Below are 25,295 nucleotides of genomic sequence, written 5' to 3'. Positions count from 1 at the left end.
TTTTTTCAGATTGACCGAATTTAAGACGGGATTTTAAAGATTTTAATTAGTTTTATCTAATTGTTTTTTTAAATACTTCGTCCGTATATACATATTTGAAAATCAAATACAAAATCGAATTAGATGGTGACAAAACAGGTGTTTGTCTTCTAGTCGTCAATTGGATATAAAGTCATGGCCGATGATGTCATGCTTTGGCAATCGTAGTACAGTAGTCTGTCTCTCTGTAACTTTTATATATATATATATATATGTATATATATATATATATATCGCAGGCCTTCACTCTATAGTCTACAACACCACCCTGCCGCCTGCCGGGCATCAGCGCTTCAGGCCTTTCACTCTTTGTCTTACTCTCCGGTAACTCTCTCTCCTCTGTAGCCTCAAGCCGAGGTCTTTGTGCTTCTTTTTTCTCTGGGAATTTTCTGTGTCGGTGTAAATTTCTTATTAGGCAATACTTTGCTTGGACTATCCCTCCCTCTCATTCTGTTGCTGAAAATATGTAACGAAAAAACAAAATGTTCGCTCTCCATAATTATTATATGTTTCTGATGCTTCATCGATCTTTCTTTCAAATGCATTATATTATTTATCAGTCATTTTTACTCCTTTACAGGCACCAAGGTTTTGAAACGGTTTCTTAGCGTTTCTGTTCTGTTTTCTTAGCGTTTCTTAGCGTTTCGTTCTTTTTGAAATGGTTTCTTAGTCATTTTCTGAGAAAACTTGGGAAAAATCATTTGTAGGCGATGAAAACTTGCATTTTTGATTTGGGTAATTAGTAATTAGTGTTCCCACGCCGTGAATGTTCGTCAATGGGGGGAGTAGTGTAGTGTATGATATATGTTCCCTTCTCTGATTTTACATTAAATGTCCTCGAGATCTGCGTTTTTTTTTTAAATGTACCCTTCTCTGAATTTTCTGCTGAGAGAGAAGAAGGATCAGATATTGTACGGTTATCCTCTTTAAATGCAAATTTTCAGTGATTTATTGGGAAGGATTTCATGAATCCCCAACATGTTTGTTAATAATTGTGTCTGCAGGTGGTGTGGTGGGGACATTTAATGGGGCTGTCGAAGCTTGAGATGACAAGCGGGAAGAAAGCAGGGCCGTACGATTCTTCTTCTGAGAGTCAAAATCAATGCTCCCCAACCCCAAGAAGAAGCTTCAGTCACAGCAATGGCAGCAGCAGCACTAAGCCTGCCTGGCTCGTGTCCACCCTTGCTGGTACGGACCCCTCCACACCCAATTGCCTTCCCTACCCTTCAACTTATTTTTAAGTTTTGACTCTTGAGCACTCACAAAGCAAATATGCATCATCTTTACGGCTTAAATCACGCCACTTTTTGTTATCTGTTCCATTCGTGTGTGAGTTTGTTAGATTTCAACTCATATTATGGGTTGCAATTTAGGAATTTGGATTATAGAAAATTCAGTTAGTTATATAAATTAAAAATATTATTTCAATATAACTAATTGAATATTCTGATTTTCGAATATCTTGTTCCGCAATTTGTGTGGGTTGATGTTTAGTAGAATAAAATTATATAATTTAATTTATTTAATTAAATAGATTAAATCTTTTAATTAAAATTTTTTGTCAGGGTTGTGTGTAAAAAATTGTTTAGACTAAATAAACGGTATAAGATTATATAAATTAATTCTAATTTTAATCCTTATTTTTTTTTTTTAAGAAAACCCTTCTACTTTTATTTGTTAGTTTTGTGGTGAATTTAATTGTGTCAAAACTTTGGTGTCACTTTGGACGACATTTTGGAAAGAAAAATGCTAGGCTTAAAAATATATTTACAGAAAAAATTTTATAAATTAATTAATTTTTTTAAAATTTAAATTTATTTCATATTTAATTATGTTGTGTTACATCCATTTGCAAAATGTACGTGTTTGTAAGCTTAGCATTTTTTTTTTTAAAATGACATGATAAGAGTAATGTCATACTTACTTTTTACTTTTTTACACTTATTTTTTTATTTATACGTAACTTTTAAAATTACTATTTTATTATCTTAGTACTAATTTTAAAAATATAAAAATTATGTTAAAAAAATGAGAGTTAGTATAGCATTATTGGTCCTAAGTATTAAAGTAATAAATCATTATTTCTATTTAATAAGAGAGATCAGTAAATTAAAATGAATATTATAACTAAAAAAGAAAAACAGGGTTCAAATACAAATACAAATAGAATCTATGATCAATCTACATCAGGGATGGGAATTCAAAACTGTACAGCATTTAGCTGACACACACGCGCCTGGTTTGGGCGCGTGATATGGCGCACGGTGTCAGAAATATACAAGTAGCTTAGGGAGTAGGACAGCGACCTTTCCGCGCCATATGCTGTTTGAAAAAGGTATGATGAGTTGTCTGGATGTAGACTGTAGAGTAGATTATATATATATATATATATATATTTTTGTAGTTTTGTTTGAAATTTGAAAGCCCTGAGTACTTGAAAGGTAACGTGTGAAAGCAACAAGTGTCCCAACCCCAATGCCTTGCCTTGTTGCACTATATCTTTTCTTTGTGTTGGTTTTCGTGAGATGAGATCGACCTTTCTGTTCCTCTGTAGTTTACTATGCGTGTACCCTTTTATTAACTCTTGAAATAATTTTGAGGTGAATCTTGGTTTTTACTGCTTCAAGAAACTTGGGTTTTTTTTTTTTTTTTTATTGTAGGTTTTATTTATAAAAATAATGGGATAAGGGGAGGTAATTAAGGAAAATAATGGCTAAAGTATAAATTAAATGATAAATTTATTATTATTTTTTTAAAAAAAATGTCAAGTATTTTTTTTTAATGTTTTCTAAGTAAATATTATTTACCCGGGTCTTTTCCCCTTACTGTTTAGGGCAATCAGTCAACAGTTGACCAGTTGACAGTATGTGATTTCTGACTTTCCTTGACAATGTTTGAGTATTCTCATTCCCTATGCATAGCTGGATTTGCATGCATGTTCCTACTAATGTCGGTGTAACGTTTTATATATATATAGAGAGTTATATTTTGCCAACATATAAGCTGCTGTTGGGCTCCATGATGCTGACCTCACACAACAAAGCCACATGTATTCAAGGCCCAAAACAAAACCAAATGTATAATTCAAAACATTTTCAAGTGTCATCGACCTCTACTTTTCACTCATGACTCCAAACTTTCCCTTCTTACATATGACAACTTTTGTCAATTGGTCAGGTTTGCATGTGCGACATCACATAGTTTTTTAATTAGCACATGTTTGTGTGTTAAAGAATGCATCTAACCTAATTAGAAAGAAATTGATGTCCCAAATTAGCTCTTCTTGATAGTCGATTGAGTAATATGGTTGCTTATTTAATTTCTTTCAATACCAATTCGAACCTCAATGTTTAAAAATTAGCAATGTACTCTTAATGTTTTAAAAATTTTCAATTCAAGCTCTTCGTTACTAATTTTTGTCTAATTAGACGAAAATTAAAAAAATAAATAAATAAATTTGAGGGTAATTATGTAATTTTATATATTTCCGTCGGAAATTAGTAATAGCAGGTCTGCATTAAAAATTTTTAAAACATTACGAGGGTACGTTGTCAATTTTTAAACATTGAGATTCAAATTGAAAAATTTATGAAACTTTAAGAGTTAAAAGTGAATTTAACCCTAAATTAAACTATTTTATGTAAATTATCTTAGCTCCATTTTTTCTCACTTTCACCCCATTGTTATAGATTTGGACGAAAGGATGAAGATATTGGCAATAAAGTCAGGTGATGAAGACGACAACAATGGTGACACCTTCGGGGAACGTGCCCAATCTTACTATCAAAAACGACCTCACTTGCTGGCCCTTCTCCAAGACCTCTACAATGGCTACATCACCTTATCCGACCGTTACATTCAGACATTGGCCAAACATCAACAATATCATCACAGCAGACACTCTTCCCAAATCTCAGCCGTCGATAATGATTACTATGATCAGGAAGACCAGACTGATAATTGGGACGCCGGCAGCTCCCTGTCTTACCAACAACCTCCAACAACGTTTCTGGTTGGGGATGATGTGGTCGCCGACCTTGTGATAAAGAACGTGGAGTACGATATACTGGTGCATGAAACAACCATGATGGAGCGGCGGTGCAGCGAATCATCGAGAAAGATAGGGCTGCAGAAGAGCTTGCTGGAGGTGCTGGAGTCCGAGAGGCTGATTCTGTTAAACGACAACGCAAAGCTGGGGTACAGGGTGACGGCGTTGGTGGAAGAGAACAAAGGGCTGGCGGCGGAGTCGATGTTCATGAAGAGGAAGGCGAGTGAGCTGGCAAGATGTGTGCTGAAGATGAGGGAGGATCATAGGGTGTACATGCTCAACCGTAAGATTGAGGATCTTCAGGGGCAGATATATGGGTTGGAGAAGAGGAACAAGGAGTACTCTGAGCAGCTTGTGAGGAGAGACCAAGGTTTTGAACAGGAGGAGAAGAATGGTGATGACGTGGCCTTGGGTGGTGGTGGTGGTGGTTGCTTTAAAATGGAGAAGCTTGGTCGGAGGTTGAAGAAGGGTGGTGGGAAGAAGGGGGGGCCTGGATGGTTGGAGAGGATGATGACCATGGATTTGTTTCATTGTGGGCTTAGCCCAGGTTGCACTTCATGATGTCTTATGCTCAAAACTACCACTAGACTAGCTTTTGGGAAATATTAATAGTATTTTTACTTTTTGTTAAGTTGTCATATTTAGCTTAATTGTGCTGGGGTGGTTCATTAAAAAGAGTCCATAATATTCCATCAACAATCCTCATATTATATTTATTTTATTGGGTTCATGGTCCATAATGGGTTCAGGTCAAAGTCGAGCTCTAACTCCTGATTCATCTTCTCCGTATGGGCTAATCCAACAATCTCGAGAAGAGGCTCTTCATTCAACAACCATACAGTAATTGATTAGCACTTATGAGAAGTGCCCAACTGCAAAGAGAAGCTTAAATGGCCATCATACACGAACTAGATGTCCAACAAGTCTACCATAAGCTCATTTTAAGACTTTTGGAGTAAGGGTCTGTTTGGGTATGTGTTTGAGGAGATTAAAAAGTACGTTAAAACTCAAAAAATCTGCTTAATAAAAAAAAATTGAAAGCACTTGTAAAAGATTTCCAGCAATAATAGTCAAAATAGTTACTGAAAAAGTACAACTATCTACTTTAGCTACTATTTTTTCTCTATTCTCTCCAACAGATTATCTATTTCTTTCACTACTTGCATTTAAGTATTATATTTCTCATTCTTTTTTTTATTATATCATTGCCAACACTTAATTAAAATCATTAAATTGACATCATATCCTTACATATAAATGTTATATTCGTTTTTTTTAGTATACGAACATTGAAGTCATTAAATTATTCTTGCCAAATATTATATTGAAAAATATTGAATCAATTTTAAGTATTCAATTGCCATTGAAACGTGTGATCAATGGAGGATAATGTAAACAAACAACCTCATTAAACTAACAAATACAAAGCCATAAGTCTGATCAACAATAAGCATCATAAAAACAAAGCAACATAAAACAACGATGAAAGCAAAAAAAAATAAATAAAAAATAAAAACGTGAAAGATGATAGCAGAGATTGAATACTTGAAGGCCATTTGTTTGTTTAAAGGGAATAGCAGAAAGAAAGAGGAATATAATAAACAAAGGAACCCATTATTTTTCCTCAATTTTTTATTCTCTAGTATTTAAACAGTGAATAGGCTCATATTAGATGAAAAATCTATAAATTGGCTATTTTGTTGGAGACCAAAAATGACTCAAAATACTTTTAAGGGTTCAAAAATATTTAAAAATTGTTAAAACGCACTTTTGGCAAGTTCAAAAATAAAACTTTTACCCAAAAGCGTTTTTTGACTTAAAAACTTTATTGCTCAAACGCAATTCCAAACCGACTCTAAAAGAACTTCATCCAAAAAAAGGAGTCAACTTGAAGTTGAAGTTTTCAGTGTTGTTATTGTGCACTCTATTGTTGTGCATTCTTGCATAAAAGTCATCTTCTTCCTTGAAGAAGTCAAAACAGTGCTAGTGCAAATGCAAACATGACAACGTACAAGATTCACGTGAGTTGCATCAAGACAAGAATTGTTTGCAAGAATTCATTTGCCTAAGGTCATATACCCCTGATTAGATTATATTTGGATAATTGGCCAGCATATGGTCATGTATTGGCCAACATAAGGTCATGTACTCTGTATCATTATATAGTCATTGGCCAGCATACAGTCATGTACCCATAATATGATTACATTGGACAATTGGTCAGCATATGACCGTTATATACCCCAGTTCAAATTATTATTATTATTTTTTCTATTGAATGTTGGGAAAAAAAAAGAAGAAGGGAAATTACAAGAAAATAAAACACAAAGGTGACAGTTTTCCAGAAAACTGTGGGGAATGGGTCAAATAAATGACCAAGCCCATCAAATGGAACTTAAACCACCAAAAGAGACCGTAATATAAGGCAAAGTTCCGTAAATGGAACAAAACCCCGAAGGGTTTGTCGCAGAACCATCAGTAGTCGGCTGAGGAAACCAAACAAGACCATTAGTGGTCAAATAAAAGAGGGAAAACTCTGTCAACAAGCTAACCAGAAAAAGAAAAACAAGGAATAGAAAATTACACAGAAATTTAAAAAAATAGTAAAATAAATCACAAAACAGTAGATCTAGTGGATGGTAAGGCGGAAGAAGGCAATAGGGACACAAAGAATGACTGGTGCGTGTAAGTCACTTGCTGGAGCATGAGAACCACGTGTCGGCAGTGGGAGCCGAGAGGCTAAGCAGCACCACAGGAGACCAGAGACAGCGGCAGAAGGCGGTGGGGGTTGTCAAACGCGGCGTGGAGCTTCCCACGCGTCGGCGCGTAAGAAATTTCAGATCTTACTTTCCGTTAGTGAGATGTAGTGGTCAAAACCTTAATTCCCTTGGAAACCCTTTTTCTGTAGGACTCTTTCAAACTTGGTTGATTTGCATATGCTTTTCTTCAATTTATCTTCATTGATTTGAAGAGAAAATTCTGTAAATTTCTTTTATTGAGATGATGTAAAATCTTTCTATGCAATTTGTTTTGTGATTTGGGAAAGGAAAACTCAAGTTTTGCTTGAGAGAAAGGAGGGGTGGCACCGTGGTTTTTATTTCTCGAGAAAGAACTGTCTGTTTCTCTCTTAAGTAGCCGGCCCCAGGTTTGGAAGAGGAAAAATATTTTCTGATTTTAGAAGAATAAGATGGTGATATAAAGAGTGGGCTAGGGTTCTTAAAATACCATACTTTAAAATTTGAAAAACTCTGTTTTAAAATTTGAAAGAGTTTAAATATAGGGCTTCTTCCATATTTGAAAACCTTTCTTTAAAATTTGAAGAAAAAAACTGTTTTAAAATTTCAAAAACTTTAAATAGATAGATAAGAATCTAGAAACCCTATCTTTCTATTAAAGAAAACACCTTATCTCTTTTTTAATCCTTGTCCTTTTTAAGACAATACCTTGTAGGCACACTGTCTAGTTCTTCCCTAAGACTACAAATTTTGTCACTTTTCAAAATAAATAGAGCTTTCTTCCAAACAAGATTGGAGAAACTTTCTCCGACTATTATATTGAAGGGGTGGTGAACGTGGGTCTGCCCTACTTAGCAATTCGAACAGCAAAATTATTGAGAATCTCTATCAAAGTAAAAGAGCTGCTTTGTGTGTGTATTGGAGGATGGAGGCAAATTTTTGGCAACTGTAACCACACAACCGCCCATATTAAACCAAAGCATTGAGCCTTAAACCAATCCGTTTGGCACCTGAATAACTCCAATTGCTCTTGATTGCCTTACCAGCTTTCACGATTGCATTTGTTCTCTGCTGATCCTTGCTAAACTACACCCACCAGGTAAGTCTTAAACTCACCATATTATCCTCCCTCTCCTTCTTGTAAGGGAAGGAAATACTACTTAAACCAGAGCTCACCGACTACACGAAAATTCTTCAACCAAAACCAAAACAACAGAACACCCACTTATCTAATTGCTTGCATCAATAAAAGAGAACTCAATTATGTCTAGATCATTGAATAATAGATAAATACCTTATTAAATTTGACTACAAAACCATTCTAGGATAGATATACATACTAATTATAACAAGCCTAACATAATTTGCAAAGATTAGCTTAGGTAATCAGATCATACCAGAAAATTGTGAGCCTCCCAATCACATTAGTGATGTGTTGCTAATAACACTTTTTACATTTTCCATAACGCTCTAAACAGATCATCGCAATGTCAGCAATTGAGTTTCAAGAAAAAAATCAAAGGCAAAGCGAAAATGAACAATTCTAACCTCCTATTACTCCAGTACGATCATATTCTGCAGGCCCCCCCTCCATTATCATGCTTAATGCAAGAAGAACGACAGTCATGTGGAGATAGCAATGGCTGGAAACTCCACTGATTCCACCAACAGAGCTCAGGAAAAGGAATTTCATGTTGATGACATCCTTGGTAAGTACAGAACTGCTAAAACGGTGAAGCCGCATATATACATACATGCATAAATATGCACTTTGTACATACAAATGGCAGGCAAGAGCAACATGCCTCTCCAGTTTGTTTATCTGCAAATGGAATTGAATTTTAGTGGACACAAAATCATGGATTAGATTCAGAGCACTGTAGGGATTATTTTCTATCAGAAATGACATTACCATGATATAGACATGCAGCATTATTAATAGTTATTATTTCTTTGATATCGTTAAACTATGTTAAGTTGATAAGACAAGGTAATGCAAGTCACCAAAAGTGCATACAAACGTCGCATAAAGAACCCAAATATAAAACTGTTCTAGCAGCAATGACTCCCTCGTTTTAGGAGGTTGGTAAACTTCATGTGCAGTAAAGAATCACTGTACAAAATGGCTGAAAATTAGCACCAATGTGATTCCTTAGAGAATTACATATAAATGCACCTTTATTAGTGGGGGGTTTTTTTTTTTTTTTTAAGCGATTATTAGTGCTTCGAATTCCTTAAATAAAATTCAAATAAATTAAGATCGTTTTGAGACTTGTTTAGGTTAATAGAAGTCGTGATGTTGGTACTCATATGCGAATGGATACTTTAACTGGAAGTTTCATTTGATTGGAGGTTTCCATTGCTGGCTGCTCTTAGTATCTCACTACTTCACTTTTCCCATCCCAAATCACACAAGTAAACAGTAGGGCTGCCTGATACGAATATGAGGGGCCCAATACAACTATATCCGGAGAACAAACCAAACAAATAGCAAAAGAGACAGGTATCTCACCACAGAAGGCCAAACTAAGAGCATGTCTGTTAAGTGTGCAAATAGAGATGCAAATTACAAACTTTGAAAAATTGTTCCTAGATAAATGTTTTCTGTAATCTATGGGATGCATGCTATTAAAGAGAATATAAATTAGCTATGCTAACAACTTCCTTTATTATCATATATTTCAACTTCTTTGATTGACATGAATGAAGTGGAGAGCTACTTATTGCTTTTGGTGACCATGGTCCCTCTAAAAAAAACTGTTTGCATCCTACTTTGAATTGTTAAGTATATCAAAAAGCATGAGTGGGCCCCTGGACCTGCCAAATGCCAACAAGCTAAGCGCTCCCCCAACGGAAAAAAACCCCCCAAAAGATATTTACATTTGTATGCTTTTCTTTAGAAGTTGTATTACCAAGTGATGGGCTTGTTCCAAGTCACGGCTGCACAGCATCAAGTGGGACTAAGGAAACGAACATTGCTTCTGAAGCAGCTCAACAAGAGAATCAAGAAGCAGTCTCAACACAACTTATTACGCCTTCTATCCAAAGTGATTGAAGTCCACTACATGAGTACTTGCCCTAACTAAATTGGACTCTCCTACAAGAATACGTCACCACTTGGCTAACTAAGGTCATACTTTTGCTTACATCTTTGATTATCATATCCTTTCCCACTACTAAAATTACTTTTTGCCACCCTTTTTAGTTATTTTTTACTTCTTGAACCTCAAACAAATCACTCTTCTGCACTTGCACATCCATAGGTCATCTTCCTCGGAACAACATATTGCCAAATAAATAAAGCAGCAGTAAAGAATTTTTGAAGTATGCCTTATTTCCTTAGCTGTTTAAGGATCCCTTATCATGTTGAATGGAGCAAAAACTGCCATATGAAATCTCAGATAGCAAATAGGTAATAAGTATTTATGATTTACTCTCAAGCTCCAAATGCATAGAAACATATTTTGGCAAAAAGTTCAAAAGATTCTTAAAGCTCTGACCAGGAAACAGAACATTACCTTGTTTATGTGCTTAGTATTGCTGTTGATTCAAATGTGAATTCAGTCATAGGAAGATCTCAAGGCATATTAGCCGCAGCAAGTTTCTCCTCAAGCTTTGCAATCCGAGCCTGCATAAGCATAGAACATTCATATATTACAATAGTGATAACAAAGTAACTCCTTATGCTATAATCAAGAAAAGAGAAAGCAGAAGAAAAGAAAGCACTACATGCAACTTGCAAAAACACCCTACTGGCACAATGTAACAACATGAGCAACTTTCTGCACCAATATTAATTCATCAAATTAATATGGGGAGTGGGGAGGCAGCTTCGCACCAGAGGACACCGGTGATGTCAGGTATGGTTAGCGAGGTTAGAGATTTGGTACCATGGTCTTGTCGTGACTTGATTCAGGTTGGAATTCAGGTTAGTGAGGGATTGGGTCATACTCAGGAACAAGGGTTTGATGTTGGGCAGCATGTTCATTGTCCCACATTGGATGGTGGTCCTTCATTTTTAGGCATCCGGTGTTCAGGTATGGTTGAGTCTCGAGATGGTGGCCAGGTTGGGGGAGAGGAAGGCAGGTTAGTTGAGTCTTGTGTAGAAGCTAAGAGTGTTGGGGGAGAAGTCAGTGTTGATGAAAGGAGTAGGGAAGTTGAGAGGGCAAAGGCTTGTGGAGTAGAGTGGCCTTCTCCTTTGAACATTTATGGTCCTAATTCAAGGGGTGTGGCGGGCTACTCGGATTGGGTTATTCAATGTGCTAATGAGATTTATCCGATCGTAGGGATTTCGTATGCCGGTCATAAGCTACAGTTGTTGGCATTGTTAACCTTTCTAGAAGAGGAGCGCCGAAACAATGGGATGGTAACTACTTCAAGTAGCGGCACCAAGGGTAAAAGGGAGATGAGAAATTTGGAGTGCTCGGTGAATTACGATGCTAGAAGTGGGAGCTCTATCCGTGGCAGGAGGAAGGGGAGGGGGAAGGCTGTAGATTTATGAAGCTAAGCATTCTCTCTCGGAATGTGAGAGGGTTGAATAAGAGGGATAAACTCTTGAGGGTGAGTAATTTGCTCAGAGATTTGAATGCAGATGTTGTTTGCCTTCAAGAAACCAAGATTCAGGGTATGTCTAGGAGGATTGTTTTTTTTTTTTGATAAGTAAAAGGCATTATATAAAAAGCGCAAGGGGCGCAACCCATGTACACAGGAAGTATACAAAAGAGCCCACTACACGAGCTTCAAACTGAAAAAGACGCACATAGATCGATAAACTTCGTAAGCGTTGTAGCTTGCGAAGAAAACCCCATGACCCTCCAAGAGTAGAGTGTTTGGATCACCCTTTTCTTCAATTCTATAATTCCCATTTCACGATCCTCAAAGCTCCGCGCATTCCTTTCTCTCCATAATGACCGCATTCTAGGAGGATTGTTCGCAGTTTATGGGGGCGGAATCATGTGGATTGGTGTTGTTTGGATTCTAGTGGGGCCTCAGGTGGTATTTTGATCATGTGGGATACAAGGGTGGTGGAGAAGGTTGATGTTTGCGTAGGGGCTTTTACCCTGGCCGTGTCTTTCAGGAATGTAGTAAATCTCTTTATTTGGGCGTTTGCAGGGGTGTACGGTCCGAACCTTGATAGGGATAGAGGGCTCCTTTGGGATAAGTTGGCTAACGTTCTTGGTGGAACTTACCGTGGTGTATAGGGGGAGACTTCAATGTGACTCGTTTCCCTAGTGAAAGATCAGGTGGAGCTCGTCTGGATTATGCTATGATGGGTTTCTCTGATTTTATTTCTGATCAAGGGCTTATAGACCTTCCACTTGTCGGGGGTGCTTTTACTTGGTCGGTTTCTCAAGATCCTCCTTTGTGGTCTAGGATTGATCGGTTTCTTGTTTCCCCAGAGTTGGAAGCCTGGTTTCCAGGGGTGAGGCAGAAGAGGCTCCCTCGTCTTTGCTCGGATCACTTTCCAATCATTCTTGAGTTGGGGGATGTATCCCAGGGGAAAAGGCCGTTCAGGTTCGAGAATATGTGGCTTAAAGTGGAAGGATTTGTTGCCTTAGTGAAACAATGGTGGGATTCTTATGAGTTCCAAGGTACGCCGAGCTTTGTTCTCGCTTGCAAGCTCAAGGCTTTGAAGTTGAATTTGAAGACTTGGAATGAGGAGGTGTTTGGAAATATTGAGAGGAATAAGAGGATTTTACTTGAAGATCTTCGGGCATTTGATGAGCACGAAGAAAGTAGGGCTTTGGATGAGGAGGAGTTAATGAGGAAGGCCGAGGTTGTTCGAGAGCTAGAGAAGTGTACACTTATGGAGGAGATAAGTTGGAGGCAGAAATCTAGGGTGTTATGGTTGAAGGAAGGAGACAAGTGCACTAAATTCTTTCACTCCATAGCCAACTCTAACAGAAGATATAACTCAATAGAGACCCTTATGATCAGGGATGCTCCTTCTTCCAATCAGGACGAGATTAGTGAGCACATTGTTGAGTTCTATTAAAAGATCTTTGCTGAACAGCATAGTTGGAGGCCCATGGTAGATGGTGTTTTTTAAGATTCCATTTCGGAGGGAAAGGCCAGCTGGTTGGAGAGAAATTTTGAAGAGGAAGAGGTAAAAAAGGTCGTGTTTAAGATGAATGGGAATAAGGCATCGGGCCCCGATGGGTTTTCTATGGCTTTCTTCCAAGCTTGTTGGGATGTGGTGAGGGAGGATATTATAAAGGTGTTTAGTGCTTTTCATGCCGGAGGGATGTTTGTAAAGAGCCTCAACGCTTCTTTCATTTCGCTTATTCCGAAGATTCTCGGTGCCATCAATCTCAAAGATTTCCGCCCTATTAGCCTTGTGGAAGGTATCTACAAAATTATTGCCAAGGTTTTAGCAAATAAATTGAAGGTTGTGTTGGACAAGATCATCTCCAAGTCGCAAAATGCTTTTATCAAAGGTAGGTAGATTCTAGATCCCATCTTGATTGCTAATGAATGCCTTGGTAGTAGGCTGAGATCTGGTGAGCCACGGGTTATTTGCAAAATGGACTTGGAAAAAGCTTATGGTCATGTGAACTGGGGTTTCTTGATGTACTTGTTAAGGAGGTGTGGTTTTGGAAGGATATGGTGTTCTTGGATTCAAAATTGCATTTCCTCGGTGCGGTTTTTCATTCTGGTACATGGGTCTCCTAAAGGTTTTTTTAGCAGCTCTAGGGGTTTGCAACAAGGGGATACCCTCTCTCCTTTGTTGTTTGTCTTTGTGATGGAGGCTTTGAGTAGGATGATTTTTGGGGCGATTCATGGGGGGTTGTTAGAAGGCTTCAAAGTCGGCAATACTACTGTCTCTCATCTTTTATTTGCCTATGACACCTTGATCTTTTGCAATGCTAGGCCCGCCCAGTTACGCTATTTGCAGAGTTTTTTTTGTTGTTTGAAGCGGCCTCCGGTTTGAAGGTTAATTTGGCTAAGTCGATGCTAATTCCTGTAGGGAATGTGGAGCAAGTGGAATCGTTAGCCGGTATTTTAGGGTGTGGGGCAGTTACGTTGCCAGTGAAGTACCTTGGTCTCCCGTTAGGAGGCTCTTATAAGTCCAATCATGTTTGGGATGGAGTTATTAAGATAGAACATCGGTTGGCCAGCAGAAAAAGATTGTATTTGTCGAAGGGGGGTAGGGTTTCCCTTATCAAGAGCACTCTCGCTAACTTGCCCACTTATTACTTGTCTTTATTCCCTATTCCGGTGAGTGTTGCTAACCGCATTGAGAAATTACAACGCAATTTCTTATGAGGTGGGATAGGTGAAGAGTTCAAGTACCACTTGGTGAAGTGGTCGCAGGTCAGCACTCCGATTAAGGAAGGAGGGTTGGGTATTAGGAATATATTGGTGTTCAATCGCGCTCTTTTAGGGAAATGATTGTGGCAATATGGGTCGGAGAGAGATGCTTGGTGGAGAGTTGTGGTAGATTCGAAGTTTGGGAGCTTATGGGGAGGATGGTATTTTGTTGAGCCTGGAGGAGCGTTAGGGGTGGGATTATGGAAGAATATTAGAAAAGGGTGGAAAACTTTCAAAGGCTTTACGAGATTTGTAGTGGGGGATGGGACAAGGGTTAGCTTTTGGCATGATTGGTGGTGTGGAGATACAGCTCTCAAGATAGCTTTCCTGATTCTTTTTAGTATTACTTGTGCAAAGGATGCCTCAGTTGCGGATAATTTGGAGATGCTAGGTGGGTCCATTCAGTGGAATGTGAGTTTTTCTAAAGAGGCTTATGACTGGGAGGTGGATGTCTTTGCCTCTTTCTTCCAGGTGTTGCATGAAGCTAGAGTGACACGAGGGTTTGAAGATAGATTATGGTGGAATTCCTCCAATAGAGGAACTTTCAAGGTCAAGTCTCTCTTTTTCTCCTTGGCGTGTAGGGAAGGGAGGAGGTTTCCCTAGAAGAGTGTGTGGTGGACACAGGCTCCTCCAAGGGCAGCTTTCTTTGCGTGGTCGGCGGCTTGGGGCAAAATTATGACCTTAGATAACCTCAAGAAGCGACATGTGATTGTGGTGAACATATGTTGTATGTGCAAAAAGAGCGAGGAGACGGTGGATCATCTTCTTCTTCATTGTGAGGTAGTGTCTGCTTTGTGGAGTGCATTTTTTGGTCATTTTGGGTTATCGTGGGTGATGCCTGGACGGGTTATCGAGTTGCTGGCCTATTGGTGGTCTTCTGGAAGAGGGGGGAGTGCCGCGATCTGAAAGATGGTGCCTACTTTTTTTTTTTTTTGGTGTTTATGGAGAGAGAAATAATAGGTGCTTTGAGGACTTGGAGAGGTCCTTCGAGGACTTTTTATCCTATTGTTTCCATACTTTGAATCTTTGGATTGTAGCGTTTGTTTTTCCGGTGTCGATTAGCTATGATGATTTCCTTGTACGTTTTTCCCCCTTCTAGTTAGGTGATCCTCTTTGTATACTTCCAATGTACTTTGGGGCGCCTTACACTATTAATATAGTTTGCTGATTACTTATCAAAAAAAATTAATTCATCAAAGTACATAACAAAGCACATGTATATATTGATTTGCAAAATATGTACATCCTTCATATAGAACTTAATTTGGGAGGAAAGCAAGCTTAACAACGGACATCTGTTCAAGGACTGCATCAAGGCTACAAATTGGGAGGCTCATGTTGAATCAATGCTAAACAACCCAAGGTCATATCTCATTTTCAATCCAGAACCACCAAATATTACTCTAAACCAAGCTAAACAATGCTGAAGGAAGAGTTAGATTGGAGTGCTTCTAAACCCAAGTCAGTGAGTCTTGCCTTTTCTTTTAGTTTGATTTTAACACATTCCACATTGAACTCATAATCTACAGCTCAATTTTCCCTTCTTTACTATTTTCCTTTCATAACAATGTGATAGGGCAATCCCCAAAGTTAATCTAGGATTAGCATTAGATATTTGTGGGTTAATGCAAGAGAGATGTTACTTTCTTGGCAGATTTAACGTGGTAAAAAAGAAATGTTAGGGATACCGAATCTTTTGCCAAGAGATGGGTACCAAATTAATGTGGACCTAATTCAATGGAGAGGATCAAAACAATTAATAAAAGAAATGCTACGGGTAGGATTTAGTCCTTTCATGAAAAACTGGGTTAGATGCAATATGTAAAGCAGCCTGGTTGTCCCAAAATAACGGGATAAGAGTAGGAGTTGAGAAACCAATATCCTGAAAAAAATGTTGTAACCATGTAAACTCAATAGCCATATGAGCCATTGCCATGTACTTTGCTTTAGCACTAGATCATGCCACCACTGCTTGTTTCGTACTCTTCCAAGTTACAAGATTACCGCCAAAGAATGTACAATATCCGGTAGTAGACCGTCTATCCAAAGAATTGCCTCCAAGAACTGATTGACAATACTAACTGCATATGAAATATCTAGTCTAGTGATAGTAAGATGGTTCAACTTTCCAACTAGACAACGGTACCTACCACGATCTTCAAATAATTCACCTTCATCCTTCAGCAATTTCTTATTTGGATCCATCAGAACATCAACTGGTCAAGAACCCAAAAGCCTCGTCTCTTTTTTTTTTTTTTTTTTTTTTCCTTTTTATATAAGTAATATTGTATTATGTATATATATCAAAAAGCGTAGAGGAGTGCAATCCTAGTACGCAAAAAGTATACATGAGGACGCCTAAGTAGAATGAGAAAAGTGAACAAGAAAGTCAAGAAAAGCTAATCACTAAGAGAGCTAAACATGCAATTGTCCAAGTAAAGAGAGAAAAAAAGGAAAAAAGACTTGAGCTCCTCCAATTCTCTCTTGGGTTTTGAAGTTTCTATCATTTCTTCCCCTCCACAGGCTCTACATAAGGCAAAGAGGAACCATCTTCCACAACGACTGCACTCCGAGAGTGACCCCACAAATCCGCCACACAATTAGGCATAGCCCGTGACAACCCAAAGCAACTGAAAATAGCATTCCATAAGGCACTAGTGACCTCACAATGGAGGAGAAGATGATCAACGGACCCCCCGTTCAGTTTACACAAACAGCACCTATTAACTACAATGAGATGTCTCTTTTTAAGATTGTCCATGGTAAGAATCTTCTCTAGAGTCGCCGACCAGGCGAAAGAAGCCACTTTCAAGGAAGCCTTGGTCCACCAAATACTCTTCTAAAGGAAAGGGAGATTGTCAGGCGTACTTTTCCCATCCTCATGAAACTCATATTTTTTAATCAGAAAAAAAAAAAAAAAAAAAAAAAAGGCAACAGATTCGTTTGTAAGAAATAATAAAAGTATCATCAAAGGTTTTTAACTTACAAGAAAAAAATGAGAATATAACACAGAAAAGAGGTGGAAACCAGAAAGTGGGAGGAAACCAGGAGGCATATCTCTTACATGTACAGCCTCCATAATTCATTTTACTTCACCAACCCTAACCACCACCACCCCCCCTTTTAACATCATTCAGCAATTAGATTGATAAACCAGAGGGAAAGTAAAATATACTTGCAATCACCACTTAATGTTAGAGATAAAACGATACCTTAAATGATTTGGAACGACGAATGGAAGGATCTATCTGCAAAGATGTTAAATATGACTTCTCAGCTGAATCAAATTGGTCCATAACCAAGAAAGCATCGCCTTGACAGATATAAGCCTGGAAAAGATCAATTAGTCATCTCATCAAAAGAAAAAAAAAATATAATAATAATAATAATAATAACAAAAAATTAACAAGAACAACAAACAAACAAACAAAAGTTGATATAATAAGCCTTAGGGCTGTTGTACATGTTCCTAAACTTTTCCTCAGTATTTTTTAGATTGTAGAAGCCTATAGGTGTTCAGCACTATTGTATACTTTTCATGTACAAGGGTTTTGCCTTATTCTTTCAATAAAATTATTATTCATTAAAATAAAATGTTTGAAAGTTGATATAATAAGCCTTAGCTGTTGTGTGTCTGCGTGTTTGTGTTTATAATGTATGTATGATTTTGTATATAGCTCCTAAATCATTACTATGATTTATGGTATCTTACAACTCATAATTACTTGGCTTAGTAAGAAGCAGGCAGTCTTAGATGGAGAGATATTGTGGAGGTGCTTACTTGTTAGAAAGGGCGGTTGATTGTGATGCAGTCAATAAAATATGGGCGAGGAGTTCTGCTAATGTGTTATGTGGACATCACCGTGAGAACGTAATGATGGGACATGTAATGGTGTTGAGGATAACAGCAACTTGCTTAAGTATTACTTCTAAGATCCTTGTATGATTTCATTGTAATTCCATTTTAGATTTCCTTCTTTAAAGTTTTAGATTGTAACATCTTGGAAATGCTTCACTTGCTCTCCTATTTCTTTATAAAAATCCTTATTACTTACCCAAAAAAGAGAGTAAAAGAAATGAATGGAGAGCAATATGAAGGTTGGAAAGTAGGTTTCTGCATTGAGAGATCCAGGCGCTGGTAGTGTCTAAAAGGTATTTTGAGACAAATCCAAAAGCACATTTCCCAATCCGAAAGATTCAAAATCAACAAAAGTGGGGACCATAATTTGGTAACTACAATAATTTGCATCTGCAGTGCCATTTCCCGACTACTGATTGTAAAATAAGATGTTGGCTCACCTCAGGGTACTGAGGAGCAAATGTCAAAGCTTCTGTGGCATCTTCAAGAGCCCCAGAATAATTTCCCAATGCTAACCTTGCCCTAGATCTGAATGCTAGAGGAGAAAAGGATTTCATAAACATTTCTGTCACGACAGACACCCATTAATAGCAGAGCAGGGAGTATTCCAATGAACACAAAACATGCACAATGCAGTAGGCAGGCAATTGCTGTTAGATATCATGATGGGAACCATGGACACTTAGTAGGACACCCAAATGTAAACATTAGTATATGTCCACAACATGCTTTGTGTCAAATCACTATTTATCTCAAAATTATTAATAGGCAGTGGCGGATTTACACAGGGGCGACCTGGGGGTAGGCGCCCCTGGTAAAATTTTTTTTTTTTTTAAATTCAACAAGTATTTTCAATCAAAATTTTAAGGGTGCCCCTGGTAAAAAAAAAAATACCAGGGACACCCTTGGCCTTCTTTTTTGTTGTTTAAATGGTCATTTTGTGGAGAAATGAGGCTATTTTTTATTAAAGAGAGAGAATAAAGTTATATTTTATTAGTGGAGAGAGAGTAGATAATAGTTTATAGATAAATGTGGTTTTTTTTTTGCTAAATTTAGACTCTAGTCTCTTTTATGTAGACTTAAACTCTAATGTAATTTATGCTTTGAGATTTGACATTTTTCTAAAAGAAATAGCTGTATGCTAATATATAGCCCACTAAAAGTACTCATTTTTCTTAGACACTAGTAGTCATTTAATTGTGCTTAGTTTATTTCGTAAGTAGTTTAAATTATTATGTGTTTGTAACGTCGTTAGATGAAGATTTTTAATAGTTACTTTGATTTTTTTTTTTGGTAATTTGATGAGTTTGATTTGATTTGTGATACATATATTATGGTATAATTTATTTTATGATTGTATTTATCGTATTATAAAAAATATATATAATACATAAAGAAAAAAAAAAATTATTTTTTGACGCCCCTGGTAACTCTAATTCCTAGATCCGCCACTGTTAATAGGCAAAGTCCAATATGTACAATATTTAATTGAAATGAAAGGTGAATGAATGAGACGTGATTCGAACTCAGTTCTAATAGTACGTTAAAACACTACTTATCTCAAACACTTAATATATATCACACAGGAGACAAAAGATTCACACACCGACATGCAGGCATGTCCAGAGCTAATCCTAAAAATATATGCAGATTTTGAACATGATGACTTTACTTGTTGATGAGATATAGTTAGACGAACCTGTCTTTGTACAGAATATGAATACCACCAAATGGTTCTAACTTTATAGCCTGCAATTTATAAGAAAGAACACATTTAATCACAATTTTACAATCGTGCTAATAAATACTCGAGGAATACTATTTACCTGTGAGAGCAGTAACTCAGCCTGGGAGAAATTACCATCGTCCAACTCATTCTGTGCTCTCTTCCTTAGTGCAAGCATTTCCAAGCCAGTTTTGGCAGCGGTGTTGTCCGAATCATGACCACGAAGCAATAATCCGACCATGACCTGGGCGGCTCGAGCCGCCGTCCCACAGTGCCCGACTACGCCGTTTCCGGGTAGAGCCACGAGGTTTGGGCCAGCGCCGCAGCGGCCCAAGCAGCCAGAGGACTTGACGGTGATGTTTGGGGGAGCCAGACCCGAGAGAGTTTCCAGGGTTTGAAGGGAGCCTTGTCTGCGGCATGTCCGGTTCGTGCACACCCTGATTTCTTGGATTTCTGCCTTGATCCAACGGCGTTTCGAAGGAGCATTGAGCGAGAGAGAATTGTTGGTCGGTGACGAGAGTAACGGGCTTGGGGCGCCGGAAATATTGCAGAGGAAGCTCAGGCCTCCCGCCATATCCGTCTCTCTGTCTCTTAAAAGTTCTCGTCACTCGTCCAGTCAAGAACAAGCACGCGCTGCGCGCATGATGATATGGATAAGACCAAAATTTGCCAAGTTACGTTCGATTGATTTGACCCGACTCGGAAGAGTCGTGATTGGGAGCACGCCTGGCGTGCTTCAACAGTGAAGCATGCCAGGCACAAAATTTTTTTTTTTTTTTCAAAAAATTGCGGTCAATAAAATAAAAATAATATGGCGGTGGTCTGGTGCAGGCGTTGCCGCACGCCGCGCGCTGGGAATCACCTTTAAGTGGCATAATCAGGGAGGCACGATAGATTATCTGATGCGACGCATCTGCGTTACAAAATTTTTTTTATTATTATTTTATTATTTTTTAAAAAAAAAAAAAATTTTGCACTGGCGTGCGTGGCACGCGTGCTTTGTATCATTACTCTACAGAAACCGATTTTTTTTTTTTTTTTTGATAATAACTAGTGTCTTGTATTTATGTTGAAAAAGGCAGAGCAGAAATATCTGCTTGCAGATAGTCACTTATACATTCTGGCGGGTCATACAGGGTGTAAACGAGCCGAGCTTGAGCGAGCTTTCCTTGTTCAGGCTTGGCTCGTTTAAATTTTACTCAAGCTCGAGCTCGAGTCGAGCTTAAGGGCGAGCCAAAAAAGTCGAGCTCAAGCTAATAATAAGTCGAGCCGAGCCAGCTTGCGAGCTGGCTCTTATATTTAATGTTTTTGTTTTAATTTTTTTTTTTTAACTTCAAGTACTCTTAAACGGCTTAAGAAGTTAGTTTGCATATGAGTATTTCCTTAGCCTAACTAGTCGAGTATGGAGCCTGAGTCAATACAGCAAGGCATTTGGTTTCAAAGAGAGAGGATATGCATCATTTTATAGATAAGCAAAGTTGGAGATTGATGTTTTCTTAACAATGTGGGACAAGTTAACATATTGCATTCAAACTGCATTAGGACAATGCCCCCTACAAAAAAATATTTTTTTAACGTTTCTCTCTCAATTCCCCTCACCAGTCACAACGGATCTTCCATCTAAACTCTCATTTCCCACTCTCCCACTCTCACTCACCAGACAGGTAGTGATAGTGTTTGAGTTTGTTTGATTCTTCAATAGTTTATGCCTTTCGCAATCTCCCTCAATAGTTTCTGCTTGATTCTTCTTCCTTTCGTTTGGATATGCTTTAATTGAATCGAGGTTTTTTTAATGATTGCTCTCTCTCTCTTTGATCACGAAGGGTGTAGAATTTTCCATTCTCTAACGCTTAAATATAAATGCAATTTTAAGGTTTTAATAATTATGAGATTTATAATTAATTATGTATTAGTTAGTTTATATATATATATATATATATACACACACTCGAGCTTATACGAGCTGTTCACGAGCTTAGCCGAGTCGAGCCGAGCTTGCTTCGTTTAATATTCGAGTTAGGATTTGTGTTCATGAACTGCTTCATTTAATATTCGAGTCGAGCACGAGCCGAGCTTATGCGGGCCGAGCCCGAGCTTGCTCGATAGACGTTTCGCTCACTTAACAGCCCTTGATACAGCCACACCTTATCCATACAATGCACTATAGCCGAACTCGCTAAAAGGTGAGCCACCTTGTTAGCCTCTCTCCGAAACCGATTATCCAAAAGTGTAGTAGGATTTTGTTAATATAACCCCCAAATAGCCATATATAAATGTCATTTGTCTAGGCGGCTTAACTTGGAATTTTAAGTTATTTAATGATAATAATAATCTCCGACATCCCCGTCTTCACAAGCGTATGAGAAATATAATTTTTAAGCCAAAATAAATTTTTGGGCAAAAGTTTCATTTTTAAGCTTTTACTAAAAGTATTTTTTTTCGCTATTTTTAGACTTTTTTTTACCCTTAAAAGTGCTTTTAATTTTTTTACCAAACAAATATATTTTTTTTGGGAAACTTCACTTACCCCCTATACTTTCGCGCTTTTTGCAGACACTCCCCATTGTTCAAAACCTCTCACTTTGGTGTATCAAACTTTCGTTTCCTTTCAAATACCCTCTACCGTTAGCTTTTGCAGTGTAAAAGACCTTTCTACCCGTAAATTTTTTTTTTAAAAAAATTAGTTTTAATAAAAAATAAGGACACGATTGTAATTTTTCACCATTTCCGTTAGAATTTAACAGAAAATCATAACAGAAAGGGCAAAGTGAAAAAAAAACGAAAGTTGGATACATCAAAGTGAGAGATTTTAAATAATGGAGAGTGTTTACAAAAAGTGCGAAAGTATAAAAAAGTAAGTGAAATTCCCCCTATTTTTTTTTAAATGAACTTTTTAAATCTCTCAAACGCAATCCCAAACATAATCTTATTATGAGCCTTCCACCTTTTCGAACATGGTCGACAGCATAAGCTTTTCTCTCAAAGGAACCATCACCGCGTACTTTCCAAGTTACGAGACATTTAACAATTTTAATCAACCAAAAAAAAAAAAAAAAAAAAAAAAAGCCAAAAATTAAACACATCAACCTACTTTTTATTTTTGTAAATCTTGCATTTTTTTCAATATTAAAAGGACAGATACCGCTAATGAGAAATATTACAGAAATTTAACTGAGGAGAAATACTTTTTTTTTTTTTTTTTGCTTTGAAGAAAACATTATTACATGATAAAAACTGAAAAGGGCAAGTCCTAAATGATGCCGGGTAGTAGCTCAGACAAAAAACCACCAATCAGAAATATTGTAAAGATCTTTGAACCGATACATCGAAGTAACATCTATCCCAGAGTTTTCACAAGCATCAGAAAAAAAAAAACGCATGAAAGAGTTAATTGGAAAAACAAAAGTAAAACTTGAAAAACATAGAAAATATATAAAATAGCACAAAATCCCTCAAAACTCCTAAGTAGTTTTCGTCTCCTCCGCAGCAGCTTCAAATGTCTCTCCAGCCACAAGTTCTGGGACATCATCATCATCGTCATCTTGTGCTGTGGCTGCACCAGCACCTGCACCAGGTGCCTGCTTCTGGAACTGCTCAGCCAACTTCCTCAAGTTGTCCAAGTTATCTGGCCCTGTAAATAAATCAGGAAAAATATACATGATATTTTAACCAAATCCAGTTACAGGCTTACAGCCAATAGACATGAGCAAGAAAATTGTTAAGTTACACTAGGAAACATACCCAATTGGTTGATAATGCCAGGGAGAATATCCTGCAATTCTGGAAAATAGAAAATTCATGTTAAAATACTGCGTCATTTCTAGAGAAAAGTCAATATGGGAAAAAAATCAATGCCTATACAGGCACCCCAACTAACAATTACTCTCCCTCTAACCAGCATCACAAGAAAGCAAGTTCTAGGAAGACAACAATAAGAATATATTCGCACTTTTTGTGTTAAAACATTATAGACCCGGTTAAAACATTGAAACAAACACACACAAGAATAGATTGGCAATTACATAAATCTTCAAATACAGAAAGAAAAGATACAGAAGCATACTCTTTGTTTGAGGAGAACCACTAACAACCCATGTGTTTGCAGCAATAGAGGCTTGAACTGAAAAAACAAATGAGAGAACAGTTATTAGTATTGTAAGGAGATGTTAAACGTGGGGAAAGAAATAGATGATCCACATAATGTCAAGTTAGCATCACCTTTGGGATTTATAAACTGGATAACTACATCATCCTTAAATATGTTAACTTCCTCAATTGCTGGAATAGCATTCACCCCTATTCTCTTAAGGGTGCTCTGAAGCCTTTTGTCATCTGTGGTAGTTGTCTTGTGAACGGCCTTCTTCTTTCTGTAGTCATGAGCAGACAGTATAGTAGGTATAGTGTGAAAGAAAAACAAGAAAGAATCAACAGATGATTAAACATGAGTTGTCTAACATGCATACTCATTGTCACATGTTGCAAGATATTTCACTTATACAAATCAGCAAAGAGTACCTCTGGCAATATATTTTTCTATTTTTTAAAAGAGGTACGTTATACACACCTCTGGTGAGCCCCAAACCCAAAACACAAATTTAGCTCGAGCAAGTTACATTTGACTACACAAAAGGCAAAAGCCACAATGACCATATCATACCATGAAAGTACCAAATGGGCAATCTCCTTAACTACTAGCCAAAAAACCAAACTATTGATCAACATTATAGCCACAGTTTTCTCTAATTTTATTTTCTCAATTTAAGAGTTTTTATTGTATTGTCAGATAAGGTGGGTGAGATTTATGAAGTCTCAGGGAAAAACAAACAAAAAGATAACAATCCAGTAAAACATGTTATTTGGCTCATACATACATATGAGGTCAACTTATAAATGAACATCTTCAACAAGGAAGTCATAAAGTGGGTAGGATGGAATGTTGACAAATGATCACTATCATCTCAAAGCTTCTTTCCTTGAAGAAAGCAGCCACAACCATCTTAACACTTTCAAGTTAAATAAGCTTAAAATTGGCATTGTTTGTAACTGAAACAGACTTGCCTTCTCACACTTCCTTTTCCGCCGGTGCGAACCGCACCGGCCATCTTCATAAGCTTCTCCCGATTCATCTGCATAAATAAAGACAAGGATAAGGAAATCATGACTCATATGCAGTAAGACTAACAAAGAAGTGATAATCATAATGAAAACCAAGTTAATATTTCTCAGTACATTATGTATTTTCAGTTCATATGATAATACGGGCACAACAATTGCCTACATGAGATAACTATGACAAAAACCAGGTTACTAATTCTCAGTCCATAATATTTCAAGAGTGTCAGATTCACAGCCCACACCCTACACATCAAGGAAAGGGTAATCAAATTCAATCAACATATAGTATATCGCAGTTGAAAAAAAGTGAAGCCCAATTTTAAAGGAATAATTATTTCAGCTGCAAAACCAAAACCAAGAAAATCTATAGGAAGCAGCACCTTGAAAGCCAATAACAAAACATGGAAGCCACATCAAGGAATAATACAAAACAGATGAAAGGCTCGCACACAAAACCAGTGA

At 37.4% G+C, this 25,295-nt stretch overlaps 3 protein-coding genes across 3 annotated transcripts; 1 reads left to right on the top strand and 2 right to left on the bottom strand.

Annotated features, from left to right (window-relative positions):
* Positions 1-257: 257 nt before the first annotated feature.
* Positions 258-4,725, top strand: LOC132184288 (kinase-interacting family protein). Its single transcript, XM_059597861.1, has 3 exons — positions 258-363; positions 1,044-1,227; positions 3,729-4,725. The coding sequence occupies exons 2-3, from the start codon at positions 1,065-1,067 to the stop codon at positions 4,646-4,648; spliced, it is 1,083 nt and encodes a 360-aa protein (XP_059453844.1). The 5' UTR covers positions 258-363; positions 1,044-1,064; the 3' UTR covers positions 4,649-4,725.
* Positions 4,726-8,068: 3,343 nt separating this feature from the next.
* LOC132184551 (uncharacterized) lies at positions 8,069-20,402 on the bottom strand. Its single transcript, XM_059598231.1, has 6 exons — positions 19,819-20,402; positions 19,692-19,741; positions 18,433-18,520; positions 17,346-17,462; positions 10,341-10,450; positions 8,069-8,644 (listed from the first exon to the last, which is right to left on the bottom strand). The coding sequence occupies exons 1-5, from the start codon at positions 20,290-20,292 to the stop codon at positions 10,400-10,402; spliced, it is 780 nt and encodes a 259-aa protein (XP_059454214.1). The 5' UTR covers positions 20,293-20,402; the 3' UTR covers positions 8,069-8,644; positions 10,341-10,399.
* A 2,584-nt stretch (positions 20,403-22,986) lies between these two features.
* Positions 22,987-24,850, bottom strand: LOC132184939 (nascent polypeptide-associated complex subunit beta-like). Its single transcript, XM_059598731.1, has 5 exons — positions 24,773-24,850; positions 23,937-24,081; positions 23,782-23,838; positions 23,460-23,498; positions 22,987-23,349 (listed from the first exon to the last, which is right to left on the bottom strand). Exons 1-5 carry the CDS (start codon positions 24,848-24,850, stop codon positions 23,180-23,182), a joined length of 489 nt encoding a protein of 162 aa, XP_059454714.1. The 3' UTR covers positions 22,987-23,179.
* Between the last annotated feature and the right edge of the window lie 445 nt (positions 24,851-25,295).

The sequence above is a fragment of the Corylus avellana genome, chromosome ca6 (genome assembly GCF_901000735.1).
Source record: "Corylus avellana chromosome ca6, CavTom2PMs-1.0".
NCBI lineage: Eukaryota > Viridiplantae > Streptophyta > Magnoliopsida > Fagales > Betulaceae > Corylus > Corylus avellana.
Note: the sequence above shows the minus strand (reverse complement) of the source record. Positions and strands in the feature narration are given on the sequence as shown.

What these genes read in the sequence shown, in the direction of transcription:
- LOC132184288 (XM_059597861.1), top strand. Translation starts at nt 1,065, where the DNA reads ATGGGGCTGTCGAAGCTTGAGATGACAAGCGGGAAGAAAGCAGGGCCG. An exon ending in GCTCGTGTCCACCCTTGCTG is followed by an intron (nt 1,228 to 3,728) that starts GTACGGACCCCT and finishes CCATTGTTATAG; the next exon opens with ATTTGGACGAAAGGATGAAG.
- LOC132184551 (XM_059598231.1), bottom strand. Translation starts at nt 20,292, where the DNA reads ATGGCGGGAGGCCTGAGCTTCCTCTGCAATATTTCCGGCGCCCCAAGC. An exon ending in CTGAGTTACTGCTCTCACAG is followed by an intron (nt 19,742 to 19,818) that starts GTAAATAGTATT and finishes TATAAATTGCAG; the next exon opens with GCTATAAAGTTAGAACCATT. An exon ending in CATATTCTGTACAAAGACAG is followed by an intron (nt 18,521 to 19,691) that starts GTTCGTCTAACT and finishes TCTAGCATTCAG; the next exon opens with ATCTAGGGCAAGGTTAGCAT.
- LOC132184939 (XM_059598731.1), bottom strand. Translation starts at nt 24,850, where the DNA reads ATGCAGATGAATCGGGAGAAGCTTATGAAGATGGCCGGTGCGGTTCGC. An exon ending in AAGGAAGTGTGAGAAGGCAA is followed by an intron (nt 24,082 to 24,772) that starts GTCTGTTTCAGT and finishes GACTACAGAAAG; the next exon opens with AAGAAGGCCGTTCACAAGAC. An exon ending in CCAGTTTATAAATCCCAAAG is followed by an intron (nt 23,839 to 23,936) that starts GTGATGCTAACT and finishes TTGTTTTTTCAG; the next exon opens with TTCAAGCCTCTATTGCTGCA.